Source organism: Amblyomma mixtum, chromosome 5 (genome assembly GCF_055824585.1).
Source record: "Amblyomma mixtum isolate Tamu chromosome 5, ASM5582458v1, whole genome shotgun sequence".
NCBI lineage: Eukaryota > Metazoa > Arthropoda > Arachnida > Ixodida > Ixodidae > Amblyomma > Amblyomma mixtum.
The window spans coordinates 21,098,774-21,122,674 of record NC_143016.1 but is presented as its reverse complement, the minus strand read 5'-3'; the positions used below and the strand labels follow the sequence as shown (position 1 = coordinate 21,122,674).

At 48.6% G+C, this 23,901-nt stretch overlaps 1 protein-coding gene across 1 annotated transcript; it reads left to right on the top strand.

The window, feature by feature from the left end:
* The first annotated feature begins 895 nt into the window (after positions 1–895).
* Positions 896–23,603, top strand: LOC149341471 (semaphorin-2A-like). The gene is made up of 13 exons (XM_089546667.1): positions 896–1,238; positions 4,705–4,849; positions 8,207–8,261; positions 9,192–9,254; positions 10,050–10,166; positions 11,658–11,781; positions 12,837–12,995; positions 13,517–13,638; positions 14,666–14,804; positions 17,068–17,131; positions 20,854–21,203; positions 22,094–22,221; positions 23,127–23,603. Exons 1-13 carry the CDS (start codon positions 896–898, stop codon positions 23,316–23,318), a joined length of 2,001 nt encoding a protein of 666 aa, XP_089402793.1. The 3' UTR covers positions 23,319–23,603.
* The last annotated feature ends 298 nt before the right edge of the window (positions 23,604–23,901 follow it).

The following is a 23,901-nucleotide window of genomic DNA, read 5'->3' as shown; positions in this document are numbered from 1 at the left end:
GCCTCAGCAGCCGATCTTAATCTTCATATGGTTTCCACCATGTTTTCTTACCTTGAAGTAGTAATTTAACAAAACTTCTGTTTGGGCTAGATGGTGCATAGCTATAAATGAAATGAAATTTAAGCGCACACGAAAAACGCACACAAGAGGAGATACACACAGGACAGCGCCTGTCCTGTGTGTATCTCCTCTTGTGTGCGTTTTTCGTGTGCGCTTAAATTTCATTTCATTTGAAGTAGTAAAGTTTGGCAATCCTACAAGCTTGAAGTTTCATGCGACTACGTCGTCACGTGCTGCTGCTGAACTTTTACCCCTACAAACTTTGCCTGGTCATCTCTCGCTGTGCTGATCCTGAAGTAACATTAACACCGCACGGTCTTCTGTCGCTTCTTCACTTCTTTAAGAAGGTTCCTGCTAGAAATCCCCATTCAGGAATTCGGTCTTTGTCTTTTGTGGTTGGTCTTCCAGTTGGAGCTCCTGTGCTTGAAAACTGCAACTGAAATCATATTCACCTTTCAAAACTTTCTTCTCGAATCAAAACGCCTGCAGTCATTACTTTTTTTTTCCGAATTTAAGCTCACGAAGCCCATTTGCCACATATTCAACCATATCTTTCACAGCTCGAAATTTGATCCCATTTCTTTAAAATCAAATTATTTCTGCACCCAGTCCAAAAAAATTTGGAAACCACCCACCACCTGCGTTATGGCCAGTCCCCCTGGTTGGTATGCGCCATGTGAGGGCGACAAAAACAACGTGGCGCGTGACGCACGCAAAACGAAGAAGCGAAGATCGCAAGCCGACAAAGTCCGTGCCACGTAGCCCCCGGAGCGGTGACTGACCACAAGGTGCGTGCAAGGTGTCCACTCGCTGGGTACGTTCCCCTGTTCACACTATGCATTCCTTCTGGCGAGAACGAGAGGTGCGAGTGAGTCCCACCTGGGTGTCACCTGAGGACGAGCCCATGCCTGGGTCTTCTGCGGAGGAGCAGCTGCTTGTTCCTCTTTCTTCCGGGGGACTGTCGTCGCCTCACCATCGTAGCGCTGCCCTGGGATTGATGGACAGGGAAACCTGTGAGCTGTCTTGCATGCTCGTCGTGCTCCTTGCCTTGGTGTTCGGCAGCGTCCTGGGTTCTGTACTGGCACTGGCAGCCGTGCTTCCGCGGGATGACTCAGCCGGGGCCTTCACCGACACCCACCTGCCCATCATGGTGCCCACCCTCGGCTTCTGGGGATCCGGCATCACCCCTGCCGCCACCGACTCTGGTACGATAGGAAATTGATACACTCTAAACACGAATAAGAATATATGACAGGAAACAGGAAGTGAGCTGTCCTCTGGAAAACTCCCTTTGAGGGGCAGGGTATTCCGTCCAAGTTCCGGCGTAGATTTCAGTCACTGAATATGCGGAATGTTTACTCTTGGCAGCTTAGGCACATCCCCAGCGCAGAGTATAGAAACTTGATGCAGTTGAGAAGCCTTTAAAACGCGACACCGGAGGCCTCGGGGCCGGAAAATAGAGGTGATCGCAATCTCGGTTATAATCTTCGTAACTGCAAGAAATGCGCTTGTTTGAAGAGGGAATTTGTTTCCGTTGCCAACCGTAAGTGTTAGGCATTTTGAGTGACGGAAACTTATCCCAATGCTCGGGCATCGTACCCTGTCCCGAAAGTAAATGCGCTAAAGGATAGCTTACTCCTATTTGGCTCGTATATAGGCTAATTCGTTTATAGAGTGCATATTTTGGCGCAGCAAATATGACAATCTCATGGAAAGTTTTGTAGTCTGTTCTTCAATCGAAACTATGCGTATTAGCGTCAGAAGAGCCCCTTGTTTAATTTTGAATTTTTAGAACTTAGGTATATTCGTGGCCGTTTGGAAAGCACTAGGTCAGTGCTGCTTAAGTACAGCTTAAGCGACGAAGACATCCCACTCGAAACGTCCCAGACCCCAAAAAGCATTCACCGACGATTGTTTCTTTTTTTTTAAAGGGCTAGTTGGCGATTCAGTGATTAAATGATGGTGATGTCCTCAGCCTTAATGGCCCATAGCCATGGTTGGCGATTTTCCAGGGTGCATGGCGGATACAAAAGCACTCATATACAAGAAGTGGAGTATTTGGATTACTTTGTGTGTCAGGCTAGAATTTGCACGAAAAAAAAGCAGTGAATTCTCATTCAAGGAGAGGAACCCACCTGCTGTAATTATATAGTCGTGGATATAATCGCACACTAGTTTCGGGGCATACCCCAAGGAGCATGCCCGAAGTAGACGAGAATCTGAATAGAGAGTAATTTCAACGAAAAATGCTTTGCTTATGTGAATGCTGTGATGTTTCCACAAAGAAGCAAAAGTTGGTTGGAGTTGTAAAGTTGGAAGATTTTTAAATGGAATGTGAAACGCGCGGTACAATGACAACTATTGTTTTAGAATATTTCGCTTGCATTTGTCTGTCATTTCACTTCAGTAATGAAAACAGAGAAGAATTTTCCCTGTTTTCTTGGTTCAGTAAAAAAATCAAGCAAACAAAATTGGCGTTGAAGAATTTTTTTACATCAACGGTGTTGAAGTTTCAGCCAGAATATTTTTACCGTTGTCATTTGTTGCTGTAGTTTATGCTAAAATATTTTAAAAGTTTTAAAGAGAGTACTTTTATGGAGATTATTTTTACAGTGGCCTTTTTTCGCATTCAGATCTAAATCAAAGATCAAGGCCTTCCACATGAAAATCCGTGAGATAGCTCGTTATGCACAAACTTCGTTGTTTGTAACCCATAATTTTCTGATGCGAGAAAAAATAACGCTCAATTTAGCGTGGCAAGGCCAAACGCGAATTAGGTGCGCTTTTCACTTCAATTTCGGTGTTTCGGTTTCACTGAACGGGACACTTAAGCTCCGCCTTAATGGTATGACGCAATAGCTATAATAGGTTAATGCCTTTGAATGCGAGATTGGTGATTCTGTACTTCACATTCATAGATTCCTGGGAGTCTTCATACCACTCCTGGTGCAGTGGTGCAGCGGTTAAGCGGTTCACCACTGCCGTGTGATGGAAGGTGCTGACACCGCGTGAGACCCACTTTCCTCTTCTCTCACGACCAGTCATTAACTGAATTGCCTCCTGCCAGGGTGGACAGTTTGCTCAGAATCCGGTAGGCACGTTGTGAGGACGTCACAAGGTCGCGTCACCTAGGTGGCCATCCTAAATGGCAGGTAGGCCGCCTAAGGCAGGTTGTCCACATCCCGGTGGGAACAGAAACGGACCTCAGAGACAAAGGTTAAGCGGCTGAGTGTAAGAGTGGTGAGACATCAACATTTTTTTCAAGTCCGAAACCAGCCTCACCGGTCAATACTACCGAACTCTGTCTTAACTGTAGAGAATGCGCATGCCACTGACTATTTTTCTAGAACGCATATGCACTTTAAATTCGTGACATGGGGGCGGGTGTTTTCGGCAGTAAAGGGCATTAAATTATAAGTTATTGTGGTTTTATGTAGGTGCCCCCTAAACCCCATTTTTCAGTAATAAATTTATTGAAGGAAAGTGAACTATGGCCACTTGGAGGCCATTGTATTGATCAGAGAGGTATCAGAGACGAGGCGATGTGCACAGCGCTGCTTTGCTGATTTGTTAGCAGAGCGTATCAGGAAATTGAGATATACAAGACCCTGATTCATCGGCACTGCTCGCCAGCCCTCGCAGATCTCTCCCAAAGTGAACTGTGCTTATGTTGTACTGCAACAGCGGTCAGCGTCGGCATTACATTATCACGCTCAACCGAAGCCTTTCACGCACACCAAATTCTAGGTTTCCAACTCCTGCTCTTTTCATCGGAAGAGCCCGACACCTGTTATCTCAATCAACAGGCTTCTGCCATTCACAGGTGCTGAACAAGTTGATTTAAACATGTCTGTTCCGGTTTGGGAGAGGGGTAGATCTTCGTAAAGCTGACGTCCGGGTGGTATATATATGACGTGTAATAACCTGTCGTTTGTTGTCATTTATGCCGACCAGCGGCATAAATGACAACACGCAGTGGCGAATAGCGGCGGCTATGCGTTTCGGCTTGGGCGTGCGGTAGATGGCGCCACGAGCGCGCGCAGCTAGAGTAGTGCGTGGCCCCAGCTGCGGAGCTGGTTACGAGGGACAATCATGTAGTACTATTCTATGGAACAACGGCGGCGCAGCGAAACGCCGGAACGGGCGCCAAAGAGCTACGCTGTAAAAAAAGTTCTGGGCAAAAGGGCGGCCACTGTCACAGATTCCTAGAGGTCGTTTCATTGTGAGCTGGGTGGTGGTGGTGGAAACATTATTTACAACTGGGGAGTTTGGGACACACAGGTCCGTGGGCCCCCGCACGGCCCCACTGCTTTCAAACGTTCATGTCCCGGAGGCTCATGACGCTGGCAGCCCGGCCGGTTTCAAATTTTTTCTTCAAGTGGGAGAGCGAAATTGAAATATTTGTGTACTTATTTTAGAATTTAGACCGAATGGAAGAAAGTGGCAGTGTCTTGTCCTGATGGCTTCCATGTTGGTTTATGATCAAAACCTGCTGAGCACTCAGCGCGGAGTGAAGAGACGCACTCGTGCTTCGGAAGGATTAGCCAAACATCTCCTTTTCGGCTATCGTCGCCGGATAGCCCATAGCCTCCGGGCCATGTCTAGGCAGCTCTGCACTGTGCCGCACGTTACATCAATCTGCAGTGCTACACAGTCGATCACGTCCTCCCTGTGCAGCTCCCGCACCCGGCGCAGGGCAGCGTCGGGCCAAGGTGTTCTCCCGCGGCACGCTCTTCTACCGCTCGGCTTACGTTGACGAGGTCAGACAGCGCCTGTACGTCGGAGCCAGGTATGTGGGATTAGCGGTACCTCAAGCCCGCAGCAATTTATATACACAGTTAAGTTCTCTATTCTGGCCATGGCGCAGTGACCTAGTCCTTTTCTCTTGCGGGCTTTCATAAAAGTTGAACTTACAGGTCCAAATAAAAAATATAGCCTTTGTGCTGACAACCGGAGCGGCGACGTCACCCGCACACGACGCAACGGTTCACGAACATACCGACAGAAAATTGAAATTTGGTTTTTGAGGAAAGAAAATACCGAAGTAACTATCGCGCATCTTGGTGGACAGCCGAACCCCGCCACAATGGAAGGGAGGTTGGTGTGAGTGAAAGAAGAAACGGAGAACGATATGGTGGTAGTGAAAACATTTATTAAGAAGGGACAGGAGGTATCTTTGGATAAGCCCTTAAGAGACCGATCCTTACAACACACTAGGTGGAGGTCCCAAGTATTGGACCCCAGTGGCGGTGGCCGCCGCCCGGGAGCGCCCGACTGAGGTTTGTTGGGCGTGCAATTCGTGGTAGCCGAGCAGGGCCACCTCCCAGCTCTCCCTGGTTGGGGTGGGGATGGATGGAATAGCCGGGTTGGAGGGGCAGGCCCACACCATGTGATAGGTGTCAGAAGACACCGCTCTACAGTGCGGGCAGCTGCCGTTTGAGGGGTCAAAATGTTTTATTGCTGCCGGGCACAGCAATGCATTTGTGAGAAGGCGGAGAAGGAGCCGCTCATCCACCTTCTTGAGGCCTTTACATGGGCGAGGGTAAAGGCGGTCACTATCTTGATAGTAGGTTGTAACATCTTTGAAGGTATAGATCGGATTAGAATCGGGTTCCCGATCGGGTGGGAAGGAGAAAACATCCTGGTGAGAGAGCGTGCGGGCGGCTGCGTCTGCTGCCTCGTTTCCTGGCAACCCCTGATGATCAGGGGCCCATATAAGGTAACGGTGTCCGGGGTCCGTATCCTGTATGCCATTTTGGTAAATTCGATGGGCTAGGAAGGGAGCGCGGCCTTGTTCGACGTTCCGACAGGCCCCTCGCGAGTCCATGATTTTGTATTTTGAATCAGAATGTGAGCCTGCGAGAGCAATCACGACCTCTTCTGCTTGTGTTGCACTGCGGTCTCTGAAGGTGAGGCGGTTAACTGTGTTGCTGTTGTGTACTACCGCGACCGTGTACCATCCCCCGTGGTGCGGGCCGGATGTGTCCACGTAGTATATACCTGTTTTGTTGCCATAATGTCAGGCTAGAACTTCCGCTCGCGCCAGACATCGACCATTATGGTCTCCGTTTGACATGTTGGCTGGAAGAGGTCGCACATGGAGGGCGCGTCTCCACAGTTATGGGATGTTAAACCTGTCTTCCATGGGAGTGGTGTGTTGGACATGGAGTCGAGCAAGAAGGCGGTGACCCGACTCTGTTACCAACCAGCCCGTGTACTGGTTTGTAAGGTGTACCTCCCGGAGCTCCCGGAAAGTATTTGCCACCCCAAGGGCCTTAAGCCGCCTGTTTGAAGTAGTGATGGGAAGGTCGAAGACACGCTTAATAATTTTGCGAAGGATGACCTCAAGCGCATCCTCCTCTTGTTTTCGTAGGTGGAGATAAGGAGTCGAATTGAGAATTTCACTGGTTACAAAAGCGTTTGCCAGCCGCAAGGCATCCTTACTTCGTAACCCCCCGCGTTTGTTGGAAACCCGGTGGACCATGCAGCCCACCTGGTCCCCCTCATTACGCAGTTGGGCCAATGTAGTGTCTGGCCGTCTGTGTTAGTGGATATAGAGTCCTAGTACCCGTATCTCGTCACTTTCGCGTTTGGGACCACTCTCAAGAGAAAGATAGATTTTAGTTGTGCACTTTTTAGAGGGGCGGAGGTGCACAAATTCTTATTTTTGAGGGGAATATTGAAGACCGCAGCGGCGGGCGTAGCATTCTACTATCGTCGCCGCTGTTTGCAGGCTGGTTGCAGTGTCTCCTGTGCTGCCCTGCGTGGCCCATGGGGTGATGTCATCGGCGTGCAGGGCGTGCTGCACGTCGGCGACACCACCCAGCTGGGCCGGCAGGTGCATCATAGCCAGAATGAAGAGCAGCGGGGAAATTACCGCGCCTTGCGGGTTTCCCCGCGTGCCGAGTAGGTAAGGATCATGCTCTCTATCTTGGATTTGGATGTAGGATTGACGATCCGTTAGAAATTGGCATATGTATTGGTATGCGTTGAGGCCACATTCGGTCGGGCTTAGGTTAGTGAGTATTATATCGTGTGCTACATTGCCAAATGCCCCTTTAAGATTTGAGGCGAGTACTACCAGGTTATTATGGCGGCATCCGAAGGGGTCAAGGACTTCCCAAATGAGTTGCAGGAGGACATCCTGTGCGGATATGTGTGGGTGGAATCCGAAAATGGTGCTCGCAAAGACATGTTTCTGTTCAAGATATGCAGATAACCGATCCCGCGCCTTCGTCTCCATTAGTTTGCCCACACAGGAGGTGAGAGAGATGGGGCGGAGGTTATCTGCGTCGATTGGTTTGCCTGCTTTTGGAATAAAAGTGACCAAAGCCGTTTTCCAGTCGATTGGCAGGGGGGTGTCCTTGTGCCAAACCGCATTCATGTATTCGAGGAGAGTGGTATGCCAATTAGGACAGGTTCGTCAAAAGCTTGACGGTGACCTTATTCCTTCCTGGTGCAGTGCCCCGTTTCATTTTGGCGAGAGCCGCCCGCAGGTCATGGAGCTGGAAAGGTGGACCCAACTCCGTGTTCTCTCTGCCTGCATAAGTGTACTCAGATCCACGGGGGTCTTGGGCGGTACACATATACTGGTCCAGAAGTTTCTGTTCCGTTGATTCGTGTTGCCAGGGAAAGAGTGCATGGCTCGCTGCAAACGTTTTTGTGTTTCGGTTCTCGTTTGGGTTGCGTCGGTTAGGGCATGAAAGAGAGGTACGCCATGTGTTGGTGCTGGACATTTCTCGCGCGGCCGTGTTGCATTTGTCCACCCAGTTCCTGTCGGCGAGTTGGGCCGCGTTCTCCGCCGGTTTCTGGGTAAAGTCGGAAATTCACGCTTTAAACTTTATATTGTGTTTCTGGCGTCGCCAACGGCGGGCGAGGCTGCGACGGGCTCCTCAGAGGTGTAGAAAGTGGTTATCCACGTCCGTGACCGCGTCTGAGACCTGTATCTGAGTTTTATGAGAGCAAAGGTGTGTCACGTGATGGGAGATGTTTATATGCGAAATTGTTCTCATATTCACATTGTTGCCAAACCTGCAGCTTTCCTAGCGTGAATACTCCCCAAGCGGCTGGAATAGTTTAATAGCTCTGGTAGTTAGCTGCTTGGCGCTATGCAAAAAACTAGCAGAATGTTGCATTTGACTTTCAGGGACCGTCTGTTCAAGCTTAGGCTCGACGACATAAGCCGCACGCTGCCTGTGTCGGTAAGTCAAGGTTTTCATTCCGAACAGCCCAGCTATGGACCTGCCCCCGTTAACTTACACACATATTTGGACCAGTGAGGGTGGAACTAAGAAAGGCCTAAAAAGCCAGGCGTCGCATTTATCGTTTCTAGAGCTAACAACCGTATCGCATTCCTGTAAGGGACTGAAAAGCTCTTATTGGCATGAAGCTTTCTTCTCTGTGTTCCCAGCCGGTGGCACGCAGCTTTATCAGTTCGATTCTGACTGAAGATGCAACCAGATTTATCTGAAATGACTGTAGCCGTGGGAAACTGTTTCTACGTTATTCGACAGTGGACTAGGTGGTTTCTGCCCCTTATTTCGAAAGTTCTCCAGCTCTAAATTGAGCTCGGTCGGGAGGAGCGGTGATTCTATATACGTGGAGGACCACCGAGCACGCGTATTGCAATCGCCACCACGGAGTTGATCAAATCTTTGCGGTCTCATATTAGCCTAATAAATAGTTCGTTTCAGTTCCACGTTAGCCTGATCGTCAGTTGTCCACGACTTTGTCGCCACCACGTGACAGTATGCAATGAAAGAGTACTAATGGATACTGAATGAAGTGGTATGGACTCTGGAGCCATCCTCCTCGGCCAACCATTCAGAGCTAACTTCCTCTCATCATACTTTTTGTGACGATGTCGACAGCTCCCAAAAGTATTCCTGCTAGCCGGCGGGCATGGAGCTTAACAAAGGGGAGTGTGTTTGATTAGCCGTTTCTGTGATCGGTGATTGAGTTCTTGCTTAGCAGCATTGTGCATACTAAGCAGCGGCCGATGGCTGAGAAAAATGCGTGCATGCCACTTTGGACCTTTTGTCCTACCTTGTGCAAAAAGTTTAGAGGGACTTGACATTTCTGGACGTCTGACACTAGCCGCCATGCTCTTTCTGGCGAACGCCATCTTTCAGGAGCTGCACCTGCCGGCACCGCGGGGAAGCGTGACCAGATGCACAACGCTCGGTGGAGGCCCGGTGAGTGCCGCCACGCCTCACGGCGCCCGCCAAACGATACCCGCAGCGCTTGTCGGGCGGTAGCTACCCTCTTTCTTCGCGCCGCTCGTCTTGACCCTGCGCTTTTCGCTCTCGCTCCAAACAGAAATCGGGTAATTGGTAAATTGGGCCAACGTAAAGTTTCTACTTTCTGTTTGGGAACTAGCCTGTCTGCCAGTTTCGCCTTCTTACCGGCGGTTGCGCAACAGTCCGGGGAAGTAAAATGTTCGGAAACTTTGAATGTCCAGAAAAACAAAACCAGGAATGATTATGTTTTTCTGACATATTGAAAACACTAAAAAAAGTACTCGAAACAAGAACGTGTCGACAATTTATTGCCGCGTGTGCCCTGAGCTTGAAAACGTACAAGCTGCTATGTGGATTCTTTATCGCATCTATTCACTATTCCCTGGTACACTGGCTACCCAAAGGCTCAAGTTTGGTGGCTGCACCACTCGCCATTCCTGAGTTGCCTTGCGGCTCATGCCCACCGCAGATTTTCAACCAGCCGGGGCGGGTGAGAGGAGCTCCCACCCACGGCATGGTACGTTTACGCTGTTCACTCATCAGCAGATGTGTCTCATGCATCTATGACTGTAAAGTGGCATCCATACGCGTAGAAAACACCTTGTGGTCGCTTTTACGATCCGCGCGGCCGCCAACGAATACCTAGCTTGCGACGCGTATGGGCTGGGGCTGCATGAAGCCTACAGCCCTATGGTAGAGGCTAGCAACGGTTTGCGGAGTGAGGTTTCGACACGAATGTACTACACGCAGCTCGGCCCGCAAGTGGATTGCAGCAACCACATCGTCGTGGTCCAGCCGATCAGGAGCGGTCGCACACTCTACGTCTGCGGCACAAACGCCAAGAATCCAACCGACTGGCAAGTGCGAGTGCGTATCCTTGAAGACAGTTTCCTTGCGAGATGGAAGATTTCGTGTTTATTTTTCAACCTACTCCACGGTAAAGACTGCGATAATGTTACTAAGAAGATTATCTTACTAAGAAGGTGACATATAGGCCGGCTAGATGTATAATCTACCTCAGCTTCTTTTTTTTTTCACCGAAACTTACGTGTAATCCTGGCTATCATCATTTGAAAGATTGCGCTTCAAGACATGAAATGCACGAAATACAAATATCGTAACACAGCGGGACCGAAAGTCTATCATCCTTCGCTTCCCTTCTGACGTTCAGCGTCTCGAAAGTTAGCGTTTCCACTTTGCGAAAAAAGTTTGCCACGTCGTGTGGCAGCCGAAGTGATTCGCTTTAGTTTGACTGCCATCATATGCCAAGACTGCGGATACATTGGCATGTGGCTGCTGTCCATAAACAGTACGAAATTTTGATCATTAATTAGTACGAAATGTTAATAGAGACTAGTAGCTACTCTAGGCTGATCTATAAACTTTCGGGGGCACCGTGGGGGCTTTTCTGCCGAATCAGATGACTGCGTTCCTGAATAAATCTCAAATCGACTCTAGGGTTTCTTCCCTAATTAGCAGCACTCCGCAACAATGGCCGGGTTATTTCATTCCTAGTTATTCCGGTTTATTCCTACTTGCTACCGCAGATGGCGCTGTGTTCTCAGTGTGGTAGCAGACCCCACGAAATCTCGAAACGTGATGCACTTTTGCTGCCACATGATGGCGCTGTGATCTCAGGGTGGTAGCAGACCCCACGAAGTCTCGAAACGTTTTTAGTAGTTGCTGCCACTGATGGCGCTGTGATCTCAGGGTGGTTGCAGACCCCACGAAATCTCGAAACGTTATGAGCAGTTGCTGCCACACGATGGCGCTGTGATCTCAGGGTGGTAGGAGACCCCACGAAATCTCGAAACGTTATGAGCAGTTGCTGCCACATGATGGCGCTGTGATCTCAGCGTTGTAGCAGACCCCACGAAATCTCGAAACGTTATGAGCAGTTGCTGCCACATGATGGCGCTGTGATCTCAGGGTGGTAGCAGACCCCACGAAATCTTGAAACGTTATGAGCAGTTGCTGCCACGTGATGGCGCTGTGATCTCAGGGTGGTAGCAGACCCCACGAAATCTCGAAACGTGATTAGTAGTTGCTGCCACTGATGGCGCTGTGATCTCAGGGTGGTAGCAGACCCCATGAAATCTCGAAACGTGATTAGTAAGAGCTAACGCTCTATAAATTCCTCCCTCTTCAGCCTCCCCTTTGTCTTTTTATTCTACTCCTACCCCCTCTGCCTGAATTGCTCCTGCTTGTTCGCCAACCGATAAAACGCGTTGCTTGAGCGAAGCATCGTTATTAATAAGGACCGTTCCCCTAACCGCAGAAGGTTAGCTGGCTGCGAAGAAGTCTAGCCGTTTGTGAAGTTACACCACACTGCTGAAGCGACGCCGTCGTCACGTGCAGGCCGCGGACTTGGCTATAGCGCCCGAGGAGGAACGGGAGCCCATCTTGGGAAGCAACAAGACTGGAAAGGCGGCGGGCCGTTGCTCCGACTTCGTCTCTCAAAACACCTCCTCGCTGTGGCTCGGTGGGTGCCCTCTCTAGCGATCCTCGCATTGCGGGTATTTATCACCACACACGGAGATCGCTTTATGAAGATCCCTGGATTCCAGGCGAGTGCGTTTCAAGTTTTCACAAAGAAAGCTAGAAAGGAGAGTTCCGATCGGAAACCGAATCCAGGCCACAGTTTACTTGTAGATATAGCTTTGGCTTTAATTATACAAAGTTAACATTATCCGCTCACCCGCGCCCGTTTATATAACTCATGCTGAAACTCATGACAGAAAGAGCTGAAGGACGCTGGTAGGCTTCCTGCTGATCAGTCCATCTTCTGCTTCTTCCGTCGAGGTTCTGTGGAAGCACGTGACAATATAAACTAAATAAACAGCTGTCCAGAAAACTGATGAGTTGGTTGGAGCCATGGGTAAAATATTCGTGTAAAGAAAGTAACAATTTAACTCAAATTTGAACATCCAGCAGCTTTTCCTCAAGCGAAGCCCGTTTAGGCTTTGAGCTGTCAATTCCGCTGCAGGAAAATAAGCGACAACGCAAATCCTAATGGGACCACGATAACCGGAAGGAGAAAGCTGTGCTCCCCGTTATTTAACACAAGCGACAACGTAACCGGTCGCCCCACAGCGGACCGTGACACGCTCGATACTCTCTGACGCTGCGAGCCGCTGGCTTGCGCAACGCTCGCTGCAGATGGCCACAGCACTTCTGGCAGCATATCGAATCACCCTGAACTACATGACGGACAAATTCTGTTGACATAAGTGCTCTGTACATTCTTTATCGTCATCCCTAAGTGGGGTAACGAGACGGGAGAGCGTTATTCCCGTAAATAGGATTACAGGTGAATTCTGTGAGAGCGGCGGCAATGTTACACTGCTGGATATGTAAGGCCAAATATAAACGTCTAAAACTTGGCTGCAGTCTCGCTTTCCCTGTTACTTGGAGCAGAGCTGCAGGCCACTCTGTGCATTGTAATGATGGGTGCGAACCAGAAATAGATAGTATTTTAATGATTCGCTGGCAGATGTTTCATATTAATGCTCCATCCGCGTCCATTATCGCACGCAGATGACGCACCTGAACCGCACACTTCCGGCGTGGTGAGCTTGTGGCATCAAACTCAAGGGAGGCACACCATCTACCGCGCGGCGATACCGGAACCGGGTACCGGCAGAGAGCGCCATCCCTACTTGAGGACCGACGACGCCGATGCCGCCGTGCTCAGCGGTGACGGACACAGGCTATTTCTCCCCTTCCCTGCTTGTTCCTTTGCTTTTTTTTTTCTTGGATCGGGGAAACAAATTTTTTACGCAAAGTCATTTCTTCGTTTGCACTGTTTTAAGCAACTGGCTGCTAGAGACTGACCCGACTGATTCATATATAGGAATCAATCAATCAATCAATCAATCAATCAATCAATCAATCAATCAATCAATCAATCAATCAATCAATCAATTAGTTAGCCAGTCAGCCAGCCAGCCAGCAAGCCAGGCAGTCAGTCAGTCAGTAAATCAGTCAATCAATCAATCAATCAATCAATCAATCAATCAATCAATCAATCAATCAATCAATCAATCAATAGTTTATTACTTAATCACCTAAATAGTCTATGAATTTTGAAAAAAAAATGGAATACGCGCAATCTTGTTGGAATCCTTCCTATTTGGGCATAACTTCTTCAATAATAGGTAGTACTGCAAGGGCACCATCCAGGCTTCATTGTGAAATACTTCATTCCCTCTTCGCAGAGCCTCATTCGGTGGGTGCTTTCTCTCTTGGCGCACACGCGTACTTCGTCTTCCGTGAAAACGCCGCTGAGCGAAGGGCGTGCGGTCTCCAGGTCACTTCCGCCATAGCTCGAGTGTGCAAGGTGCGTTTAAGTCTTCGCTATCGTTCTGCGCAGTATTTTACGCTTTCACCACCGGTGCAATGGAAGCAATTCAAAGCAAATACTCGCCTTGTGGGTGTTAAATCTGACATACGCAATGTGAAGCACTTTATACAGGTACGAATGGATGGTGTGACGGAGAAAGATGGCATCGGCTAGCACGGGAGAGGGCTAATCCAAGTTAACGGTCAAATTCTTTGAAACGGCAATCTGATTATGATGATATATATACACATACCCTGATCTGCAGTCAATTAACTTGCATGCAAAACCATTTTCATTTTGTTATGGCTGTGCAAGAACGAGTGCATAAAGTGCGGATCGCACGTGAAATTAATGGGGTGAAATTGCTTTTTTTGCGAGTGTGTCAGCATCCTCTCAGAGGTTTTTTTATCGAAGGTACTGGGATATTTTGGTTCCAGTTCTTACTAGCGATTTCCAATACTGCGCGTGTGATGTGATAACAGGAGTTGTGTAAGTGCATTAAACGTTTCTAGAAACTAACGACGTGAATGTAGATCTCAACATAAAGTCGTCGTCTGTTCGCCCTAAAAGATTAAATTCAGCATGCAGACCCAGCGCGAGCAATTTTCTGCCCTAGTCAGGCTTCGGTTCATAAAAATTAATGGGGTGAAATTGCTTTTTTTGCGAGTGTGTCAGCATCCTCTCAGAGGTTTTTTTATCGAAGGTACTGGGATATTTTGGTTCCAGTTCTTACTAGCGATTTCCAATACTGCGCGTGTGATGTGATAACAGGAGTTGTGTAAGTGCATTAAACGTTTCTAGAAACTAACGACGTGAATGTAGATCTCAACATAAAGTCGTCGTCTGTTCGCCCTAAAAGATTAAATTCAGCATGCAGACCCAGCGCGAGCAATTTTCTGCCCTAGTCAGGCTTCGGTTCACGTTGAAACCCAGGCGGTCAACATTAATCCTAATAGCCCTAAGGGGCCGGACGTAGATGTCGCTCGTAAAAATTTCTATTTCTTTTCTCTCACTGCGAGAACAGAACGACCTCGGTGGTGACCCAAGTATCGGAAGAAGGGCGCAGCTGTGGACTTCATACACGAAGGTCCGTCTGGGGTGCACCGATTTCACGCCGTTTTCCGTAGACACCCAGCAGGGCCATTTCACCTTCAATGCAATATGTGAGTGTAGAATACAGCGAGTAGGCAAGCTAGTTTGCCTGACCCAATGAAGTACGAGGGGGTACCCGAAAGAAACCGGACTTATTTTTGTTTGAACTTATTTGTTCACATTTTAAGCACAGACCTTCAAACTCCTTCAAAGTATTCCCCACTTTCAATGATACGCTTGTCGAATCTTTCATTCCATTTATCAAAACATTGTTTAAATTCATCTTTTGTGATGCTTGACAGTGCCTCCGTCGTTTTTTTCTTCACCTCAGCAACATCAGCGAAACGCTTTCCATTCGCCTATTTTTTCATTCTAGGAAAGAAAGAAAGTAGCACGGGGCAAGTTCGGGAGAATATGAGGGTTGTGGAATAGGGGTCATGCCATTTTTGGTCCAAAATTGTCGTAGAGACAGGGATGTGTGAGCAGGGGCATTGCCATGATGGAAAAACCAGTCACCCGACCGCCACAAATCTGGCCGCTTCCACCACACACTGTTGCCCAATCTTTTCAAAACATCCAAGTAGAAAGCCTGGCTGTCTGACCCTGCGGAATAAATTCTCAATGGACGACTCCTCTCACGTCGAAAAAACAAATCAGCATTGTTTTAAGGTTTCGTTTCACCTGACGAGTTTTCTTGAGGCGAGGTGAATTTGAAGTTTTCCATTGGCATGATTGCTTTGATTCAGGATTCGATTCAGGAACACTTGAGTTGTCCCCGTAGCATTGTCCTTGTACGTCTTTCTTAATATTTCAAGAGTTTTCATTCAACTTTTTCCGAGCAAAAATCAGAATTTCACCGGCGCACTCTTTTCACGAAAATCAGCCATTGCAAAAACGACATTCACACAAAACAGTCGTCACTCTAAAACTCTGCCTAAACTAGTCTGACCTCCTTCAACGACGACACTCGGCTTACTGACTCTGGAATGTTCGTTCTATGCGCTCCTAGTGGCAAAACGCGGTACCACAGAAGCTTTGCCGACCAAAAAATTTAGTCCGGTTTCTTTTGGGTACCCCCTCGTATTTACAGTTGTAAAAGAAAGTGTTGGAGCTTGTGCGGAGGTCGAAGTTACGACCCGCCTGCACTGAGCTGCAGTTGCTGTATATGCTGCGAGGCTACGTGGTACCTTCTTGAGATCTTCTTGGTCACCTGAAAGTAACACTGTTATGCTCGTTACATACATCTAACGAGGGGCCGTATTTTATAAAGAGTCATTATCCACGTTACATTCCGGATCCACTTTGCCCTCCTGCATTGCTCACTGTTCGGTGACGTAGCTCATGCACCGACCAGAGGCTGATTGGCGACCGGAACTCGCGATTTGCTGCTAACGCAGCCAGTAGTTAACCGGTAGGTGCAGGGAATGGCGATGGATATCGTAGACTTGGGGACCCACTACCATGCGATTTATGTGATTGGCCGCTTGCTCCTTTCGTCTGATGCTGTCGACACGCTCGCGTCCCACCAAGCGAAAGGGACAAGGATATCTCTTTCACATGGATACTTATGAAATATGGCCCCAGTTGCCGCTCTGTAAGGTGGTAACGGCATCGAGGCTATTCCAATTCGCAGGTTGCTTCGGCCTCGGCGCAAGTCGCTGCGCAGTTCTCGTGATGCGGCAGAGACCACTAGTTTGATGTTTCAATGATGACGGAATTCACTTAGTTTATCGAGTTGCTAAAAGGCGTCATCGTTATGTGCGGCTTCTCTTGCGGATGTTGGTGGCACTGATACGGATCCTGATCCTTGTCACGTCTAAGCCCGCTGCTAATGGAAATCCTTCCTCACCCTTCCTTTCTCAACACATCAGCCGTTATTAACAATTCAGAAGGAAACAGCAAATACCACAACAGAAAGATGTATACAACGCGATGTCGAATAAAAACTTCCTGTATCTCTTTCTCTAAAAATTCCGTCTGTTTTTAGCTTATCCGACTGACGACATCATTGCAGAATTATAACTAAGCCGCCCGTTAACTTTCTGGTTTCAAGAAACGCCAGCTCGGCAGTGGGCTTCGTGTTTGTTGAATGCCGAATGTGGAGAAATCCTGCAGATTGTTTTGTGTTTTCCTTTGACGTATTATAAGAATACTCTACAAACTAGGCTGATGTCGCGGCTCTTATTCATGCCTACTGGATTCTCATATTTCACACTGATCGTGACCCATATTATTGGTACAAGAGTACAGTTCTCCTAGCAAGAAGATCAGGGCCTAAGCTAGTATCCTCCTTTTTTTTTTAAATAATGTGTTGTTGCTGATGTGGCATTACAGATGCTTCCTATTGGGTGCCCGACCTGGAGAACGGCGTGCTCTTCGGTGCCTACACTACTTTCACGTAAGCCTCTGAACCAGGACATTCATTGCTGATATACAGTCACGATATCAATCTGGCTTGTGAGAGTATGAAGGTTGACTACGGTCCTTGATTGCAGTGTAGTGTAGAAGCAGCATTGTGGCTTGAGTAATAAATAATGTTTCGGGAAGCGATGTTTTGCGCGTACAAAATTTAAATAAGGCTGTTAATCGGTAATGGCACGTTGTGGGTATGATATGTTTAACGTCCCGACACCGCAAATGAACTGCACATAGAAGCTGTAATGGAGTGTTCCGTATTAATTTTTACCACATAGTTGCCTTGAAAAAGAAATGTGGGCTGAAATCAGCAGTCGATGTCGGTTTATACAGCGAAACAGATGAACGCGGATTTTCCTGCCACGTACCCAGCGTTGTGATAAGTTTAACGTCCCGACACCAGAATAAACGATGTCGGCGCAGTTAGTTGAACTAAAGAATCCGTCCTCCCGTCCTCTCCCCAGCGCTTTGTGGTGCGAGAAATATGTGGTCACGGGCCTGAGGATCTTGTCGCGCCGAGCTTTTGCAGGTAGCTGCGTCCGAAAAGTTTCGTTCTTTCTTCTAACCACCGCACCTTTGTCACTCTGGCCGTCCGCAGAAGCGCTCCCAACAAGGCAAGTTAGAGAGCATGGTCCTTATCTACTCGGTACGCGGGGAACCCCCCAAGGCGCGGTATATTCCCCGCTGCTCTTCAACCTGGCCATCATGCACCTGCTGGCCCAGCTGAGTTGTGTCGCCGGCGTGCAGCACGCCCTGTACACTGGTGACATCACTCTGTGGGCACACAGGGCAGCACAGGGGACACTGAAACCAGCCTGCAAACAGCGACGACTATAGTGGACCACTACGCCCGCCGCTGCGGCCTTCAATGTTCCCCTCAAAAATCTGAATTTGTCCACCTCCGCCCTTCACAAAAGTGCACAACTAAAATATCTCTTTCCCTTAAGATTGGTCCCATACGCGAAAGTGATGAGGTACGGGTACTCGGACTCTACATCCACAAACACAGACGGCCAGACACTACATTGGCCAAACTACATAAGGTGGGGGCCAGGTGGGCCGCATGCTCCGCCGGGTTTCCAACAAATGCGGGCGGATACGAAGTAAGGATGCCTTGTGGCTGGCAAACACCTTTGTAACCAGCCGAATTCTCTATTCGACTCCTTATCTCCACCTACGGAAACAAGAGGAGGATGCGCTTGAGGTCATCCATCGCAAAATTATTAAGCGTGCCCTTGACCTCCCCGTCACTACTTCAAACAGCCGGCTTATGGCCTTTGGGGTGGTGGATACTTTCCGGGAGCTCCGGAAGGCGCTCCTTACAAACCAGTACACGTGCTTGTCGCTAACGGAGTCGGGTCGCCGCCTTCTTGCTCGACTCCATGTCCAACACACCACTCCCATGGAAGATAGGTTTAACATCCCATAACTGCGGAGACGCGCCCTCCATGTGCGACCTCTTCCAGCCAACATGTTACACGAAGATCATAATGGTCGGCGCCTGGCGCGAGCGGAAGCCATAGCCCGACATTAGGGCAACAAAACAGGCGTATACTACGTGGACCGCACACTGTTAGATTATATGGTATCCTGCTCATCAGGGGTTGGCAGGAAACGAGGCAGCAGAGGCAGCCGCACGCGCGCTGTCTCACTGGGCTTTTTTCTCCTCGCCAAACGATCAGGAAGCCGATTCTAATCCGATCTATGCCTTCAAAGATGTTACAGCTTAGTGTCAAGATAACCATCGCCTTTACCCTCGCCCGTGTAAAGGCCTCAAGAAGGCGGATGAGCGGCTCCTTCTCCGCCTTCTCACCAATACCTTTATATGCTCGGGAGCAGTAAAACATTTTGACCCCTCCTTTAACGGCAGCTACCCGCACTGTAGTGCGGTGTCTTCTGACACCTATGACATGGTGTGGGCCTGCCCCTCCAACCCGGCTATTCCGCTCATTTCAACTCAACCCAGGATGACTGGGAGGCGACCCTGCTCGGCTGCCACGACTTACATGCCCAACAAGCCTTAGTCGGGCGCGCCCGGGCGGCGGCCACCGCCACTGGGGTCTCATACTAAGGACCTCCACCTAGTGCTTGTAAGGATCAGTCGCTTACGGGCTAATCCAAATATACCTCCTGTTCCTTCTTACTAAATATTTTCACCACCACCACCTCCAACAACAAGCCGCTCCACCTCGGCTCCGTCCATAGACCTCCCGCAACGGGAATGGCGGCCACTATACACAGATACGCGCTCATGTGCTAATAACATGCGTCGCAACCGACCCACTCTACTCTCGGGGACATCTTTTGGCGCATGCAACTGCTTTCCGTGCGCTCCACTTGCCGTCTATTCTTGGCGCCTTCCATTTTTCTCTTCGCTGCTTTTCTCCTCCACTCCGCATCGACTTCTTTTCCCTGCCTAACGGATCTTCTCGACACTATCGATGCAGGCGAAACGCAGAAGAGAATGCGCCCGTGTGTTGTGCGTTGTCAATGCACCTTAATGATCCCCGGGTGGAATAACTTATACCGGTGCCGTTTTCTGTTTCTTTCACACCCAAATTCCTCACGTCGTGGTTGTGGTGCCCGCCAAGATTTCGGGCAGTTACCGCACCTATCATTTCCCTGATAACCATTCCTTTTTTATTTAATTTCGACACAACCAATTAAATTCCTAAGAATCAGATTGACTTCACACACACTCACTCAAGGTCTCTTCCTACTTCTTCAAGAAACCTTCTTTCCAGCAAGCAGACAGGTTCATGCGGTCGTCGCAGTTAACGTCCGGAAACCTGTCGCCACCCCGCTACACGATGCAATTCGCAGTTTTCGCCGACGTTCTCGAGATCGATTTATTTGCTCCCTGGACTCCTATATTTGTGCTTTTACTGCGTTCTCGCCATGCCCTCAAGGTGCTGTAACCACGCCAACCCTTCTAAACCTCGACATGGTTTCACTCGTGCGAAGCCTGTCAGCGATTCCACGTCTTCATCCCCTCCTCTACACGGAAGGCATTCCACGTCTTCACTTCCTCCTCTACACAGAAGACATCACACTCTGGCGTACCCAAGGCTCAATGGGAGAAGTAGAGCCCAAGCTAGAACCTACATCATGATTACTTTATCAGTGCACTTGAATCAGATAAAAACAGAGCGGCCAGATTTATCCATTCTTCATTCTTACGATATTGATGCATGGGCATTGAAAGCAGAGCCAACTCATTACCGCTCTTAATTGGTCGCCGTATTGCCAACCTTCGCTTACTTCATAAATTTTTCCATGGTTCACTTGGCTGCCCACACTACATTGTGCCCACAGCCTGCATATTTCACCGCAGTCGTCTTCATTTTCAAGTTTCCCGAGCGTTACTTTTGCCCCGTCATTTTTTTTCCGGACTGCTGCAGACAGGAAAGACCTACCCAGCAAGATCTCAGCCATTACGTGCTCATCAAACTTCGCGAAAATGTCACCAAACATCTTTCGTTGTTTTATACTTTCTTACTATATTATTATGCTATATTATTACTATATTATATTACACTATATTATTACTATATTATCACTATATCATTACTATATTATATTACACTATATTATTGCTATATTATCACTATATATGTTATAGCTCAAGGCGTAGGAAATATTTTTGAACGCGTCAACGTTTAAAAAGTAATTCAAGTAAAGCGTGGCACAATGCTTCCGTTGCAGCCACGGTTTCCCAGACTCCGCCGTGTGTGCCTTCCGGCGGGAGGACATTGAATGGGCATTCAACGGCACCAGATTCTTCGAGCTGTCCTTGAGCAGGCACACCTTGAGCAAGGTAGTAGACGCCAAACGAGCCAACTACTCGGGATCGGCTGCTGCGTGCCTGCCGGACTCCCGCAGGCTGGATCCCACCGACACAAACTTCCTGCTCTCGCACCCACTGCTTGCCGAGTCGCCCAGGCAGCGTCATGATCGGGTCTTCTTCACGTTTCCGGGCATCGAATTCCGTGCCGTGGCTGCATTCGTGCTCGAGGAGTCTTGGGGCTCCTGGGTCATCTGCTACGTGGCCACGGGTCAGCATTGCACACGAACTGCTTCTGGTTACGCGCTACGATCTCCATTCGAAATTGAGACTTAAAAGCTTCGATATCCCTTCTGCTTGGAAACTCCTTCGGAAAATTTATGTCCTCTTTTGAAACCCCTGGTCAGGTTTTCAGCCAAGACAGGTGCAGCTGATTCTAAAAGTTAAAGAACGGAAAGTAGTAAGCTGCTGCGGATCAAAGTATTCCTTGGTTTTCCGAGGTTTGCGAAGTGCTCGTGAAAGGCACTTTATATTTCCAGTTAACGTACCACTTTGGCAAAAGCACGTCCGAGAGGCATTGATTAGAAGCCAGCGGCAGTTACAGGGATGATTGGAAGTGTTAGCGGGTAGACTGCTAGCAATGGCACGGAAGGGCCGATCTGCGGAGTGTGTCGCATGTGATGAGATCTGCATACGGCACAGACTCCTCGGAGGAAACCAACATGCTAAATTTTAACAAACTTCTTACAGTCACCGTTTCCTTTGCGCGAGGGATCCTGTATAAATTACATCTCCTGTTTTTAAGGCCCACAAAATTTATCATCAAAATTCGTGCACTTACGCGTTCAGGCTAATGCCTTGCACTTTAAAGGCTAGAAGAGACATACTTGTTGCACTTCGAATACGAAGTTTTACTGCGAAATCAGGCAGCTGCATAAGCTGGAAGCTCAAAACTTTGAAAGGGGGCGGTTGTTGGAATTTTTCCTTTGCTAGTGGAGGGCCTAATTAAAACCTCCATTTCGAACGGTGCGTTCTTTTTAAATTTTTCAGTATATAATTCGTGTTGCGGTGGTACTGTGGAAAAGCACACCGGTGTTTGGTTAGGAAAGAATTATGTGGCTAGCCCTGAAACTCTTTTTGAGGACCATCTTCCTTGCGCAGCGAACGGGCTGGTTCTGAAACTGGCTGAGGAAATCGTGTACGGGGGCGAGACACCCGCCCCTGCCCAAGTGGTAGACGCGTTCAGCGTTTCCACGGGAGATATTCGCAAGCTTGTGGTTTCCGTGAAGGTCTGTATGGACACCCGTTTTTCACTGCTTTCTTTTTGGCGGCAAGAGCTCTTTAAGCGCTGTTTCTCAGAGTTTCGCGCAGCCGTCGTCACAGCGGGATGCATGCCGTAACGAGAAACGTATAGCGTCACCGTTTGAAAATCACGCAATTATGTCTTGAAGCTTTAAAATCAGGCGTCAGCATTATTGATAATGAGAAACTATCACGTAATGTCTCGTGACTTTCTGATGACATGGCCCAGGATGACAGACCTGCATGTCAGCGGGCTAGGCGAATAGCCTTATCGGGGAATGGGGTAAAAATCATGTGCGGACTATACTTAGAATCGAGGCAAAAAGTGCAGGACAACTTTCCAGGCAGCAAGGCGTTACAATCCAGGCGCCAGGGTACAGAACAGGGACTTTTACGCATGACATTACTGGAATGATCCATAGTCAACATCATGCTGGCTCATCGTCCCAGGAACATTAGGAAGTCTTTCGTGAATTAAAGGACGTTATCAAGCGGCCTGAAACCACCCTTCTTTTTACTCTAGTGGTCTTCTAATGCTGGCAAGCGTATAAATTTTGGTTTTGACGCGGCGGCCACGTTTCGATGGAGGCGAAACGCAAGATACACCCGTGTGCTGTGCGCTGTCAGTGCACGTTCAAGATCCCCAGGTGGTCGAAATTATTCCGGAGACCTCTCCTACGGCATCTCTTTCTCTCTTTGCCTTTCAATCCCACCTTCCTCCATTACCTTACGGCGCGGTTCAGGTGTCCGCCGAGATATGTGAGACAATGCTGCGCCATTTCCTTTCCACAAAAACCAATTTACCCTATCAAATACCGCATCAGGAGCCTGCAGTTGTGGATATAAGAGTGCGACTCTGCACATAAACCCTTGGCGATCACGCTGCACACAGAACCGGGGCCTGTACGTTTTCACGGACGACGCTGTCCTTCAGTACCGCATGGACGACTGCGACGAACGCCGCCTGGACTGCGCCACCTGTCTGTTGGACCCTTTCTGCGGCTGGGATGGCAGTCGCTGCCTCGCGCACGCCTACGGGTGCGTTCTACGGGAAACGAAATTGTGTACTTTACACACCCCTTGAGCATACCGCAGTCGGCCTTTATATAGTTCAGACTTACTGCCACAGGACCTATGCCCGATATGCACGATGTGCGTATAGATGCATGTCATTAGAAAGCGAACAGCTTTACGGCTCTCCGGTACAAAAACTGGTATAATGTTTTGAGCACACCTTGTGTATAAATCTGTACCCTGCTTGGAAGTTTTAGCGCGATACTTCTCAAACATACTGATGGAGGAATCGGCTGCTCTGTGCATTTAAGCGTTTTGTATTTATTGCATATGACGTTGGCATATAAGACCTGATTCTATGTAGGAACAATATTTAAAACAAAAGCGGAAACCACATCTTAAAGAAGTAACCACTAGTCATAGTGCTTGGCATGAACCATTGTACGTATATTCGTTTCCTGCGGTACGAGTATTCCGCGTTCACTGAGTGCTGCGCAGTGCTATTAGCTTGCCTTGGTTTGTTTCTCTGTTTCCAGAGCCACACGAAGGCGGTGCTGAAGATGAAGATGTTGTTAGCGGCTATTTATTGGTAAAAAAAAAATAAAAATTGAAGGAACTGATGTTGCCAGCCGCGGCATCTTCCATTCCGCCCT

Excerpts from the sequence above, each read along its gene's own strand:
- LOC149341471 (XM_089546667.1), top strand. The coding sequence starts at position 896 with ATGCATTCCTTCTGGCGAGAACGAGAGGTGCGAGTGAGTCCCACCTGG. Across the intron at positions 8,262-9,191 it reads GCCGCACGCTGCCTGTGTCG|GAGCTGCACCTGCCGGCACC; the intron begins GTAAGTCAAGGT and ends GCCATCTTTCAG. Across the intron at positions 12,996-13,516 it reads CGATGCCGCCGTGCTCAGCG|AGCCTCATTCGGTGGGTGCT; the intron begins GTGACGGACACA and ends CCCTCTTCGCAG.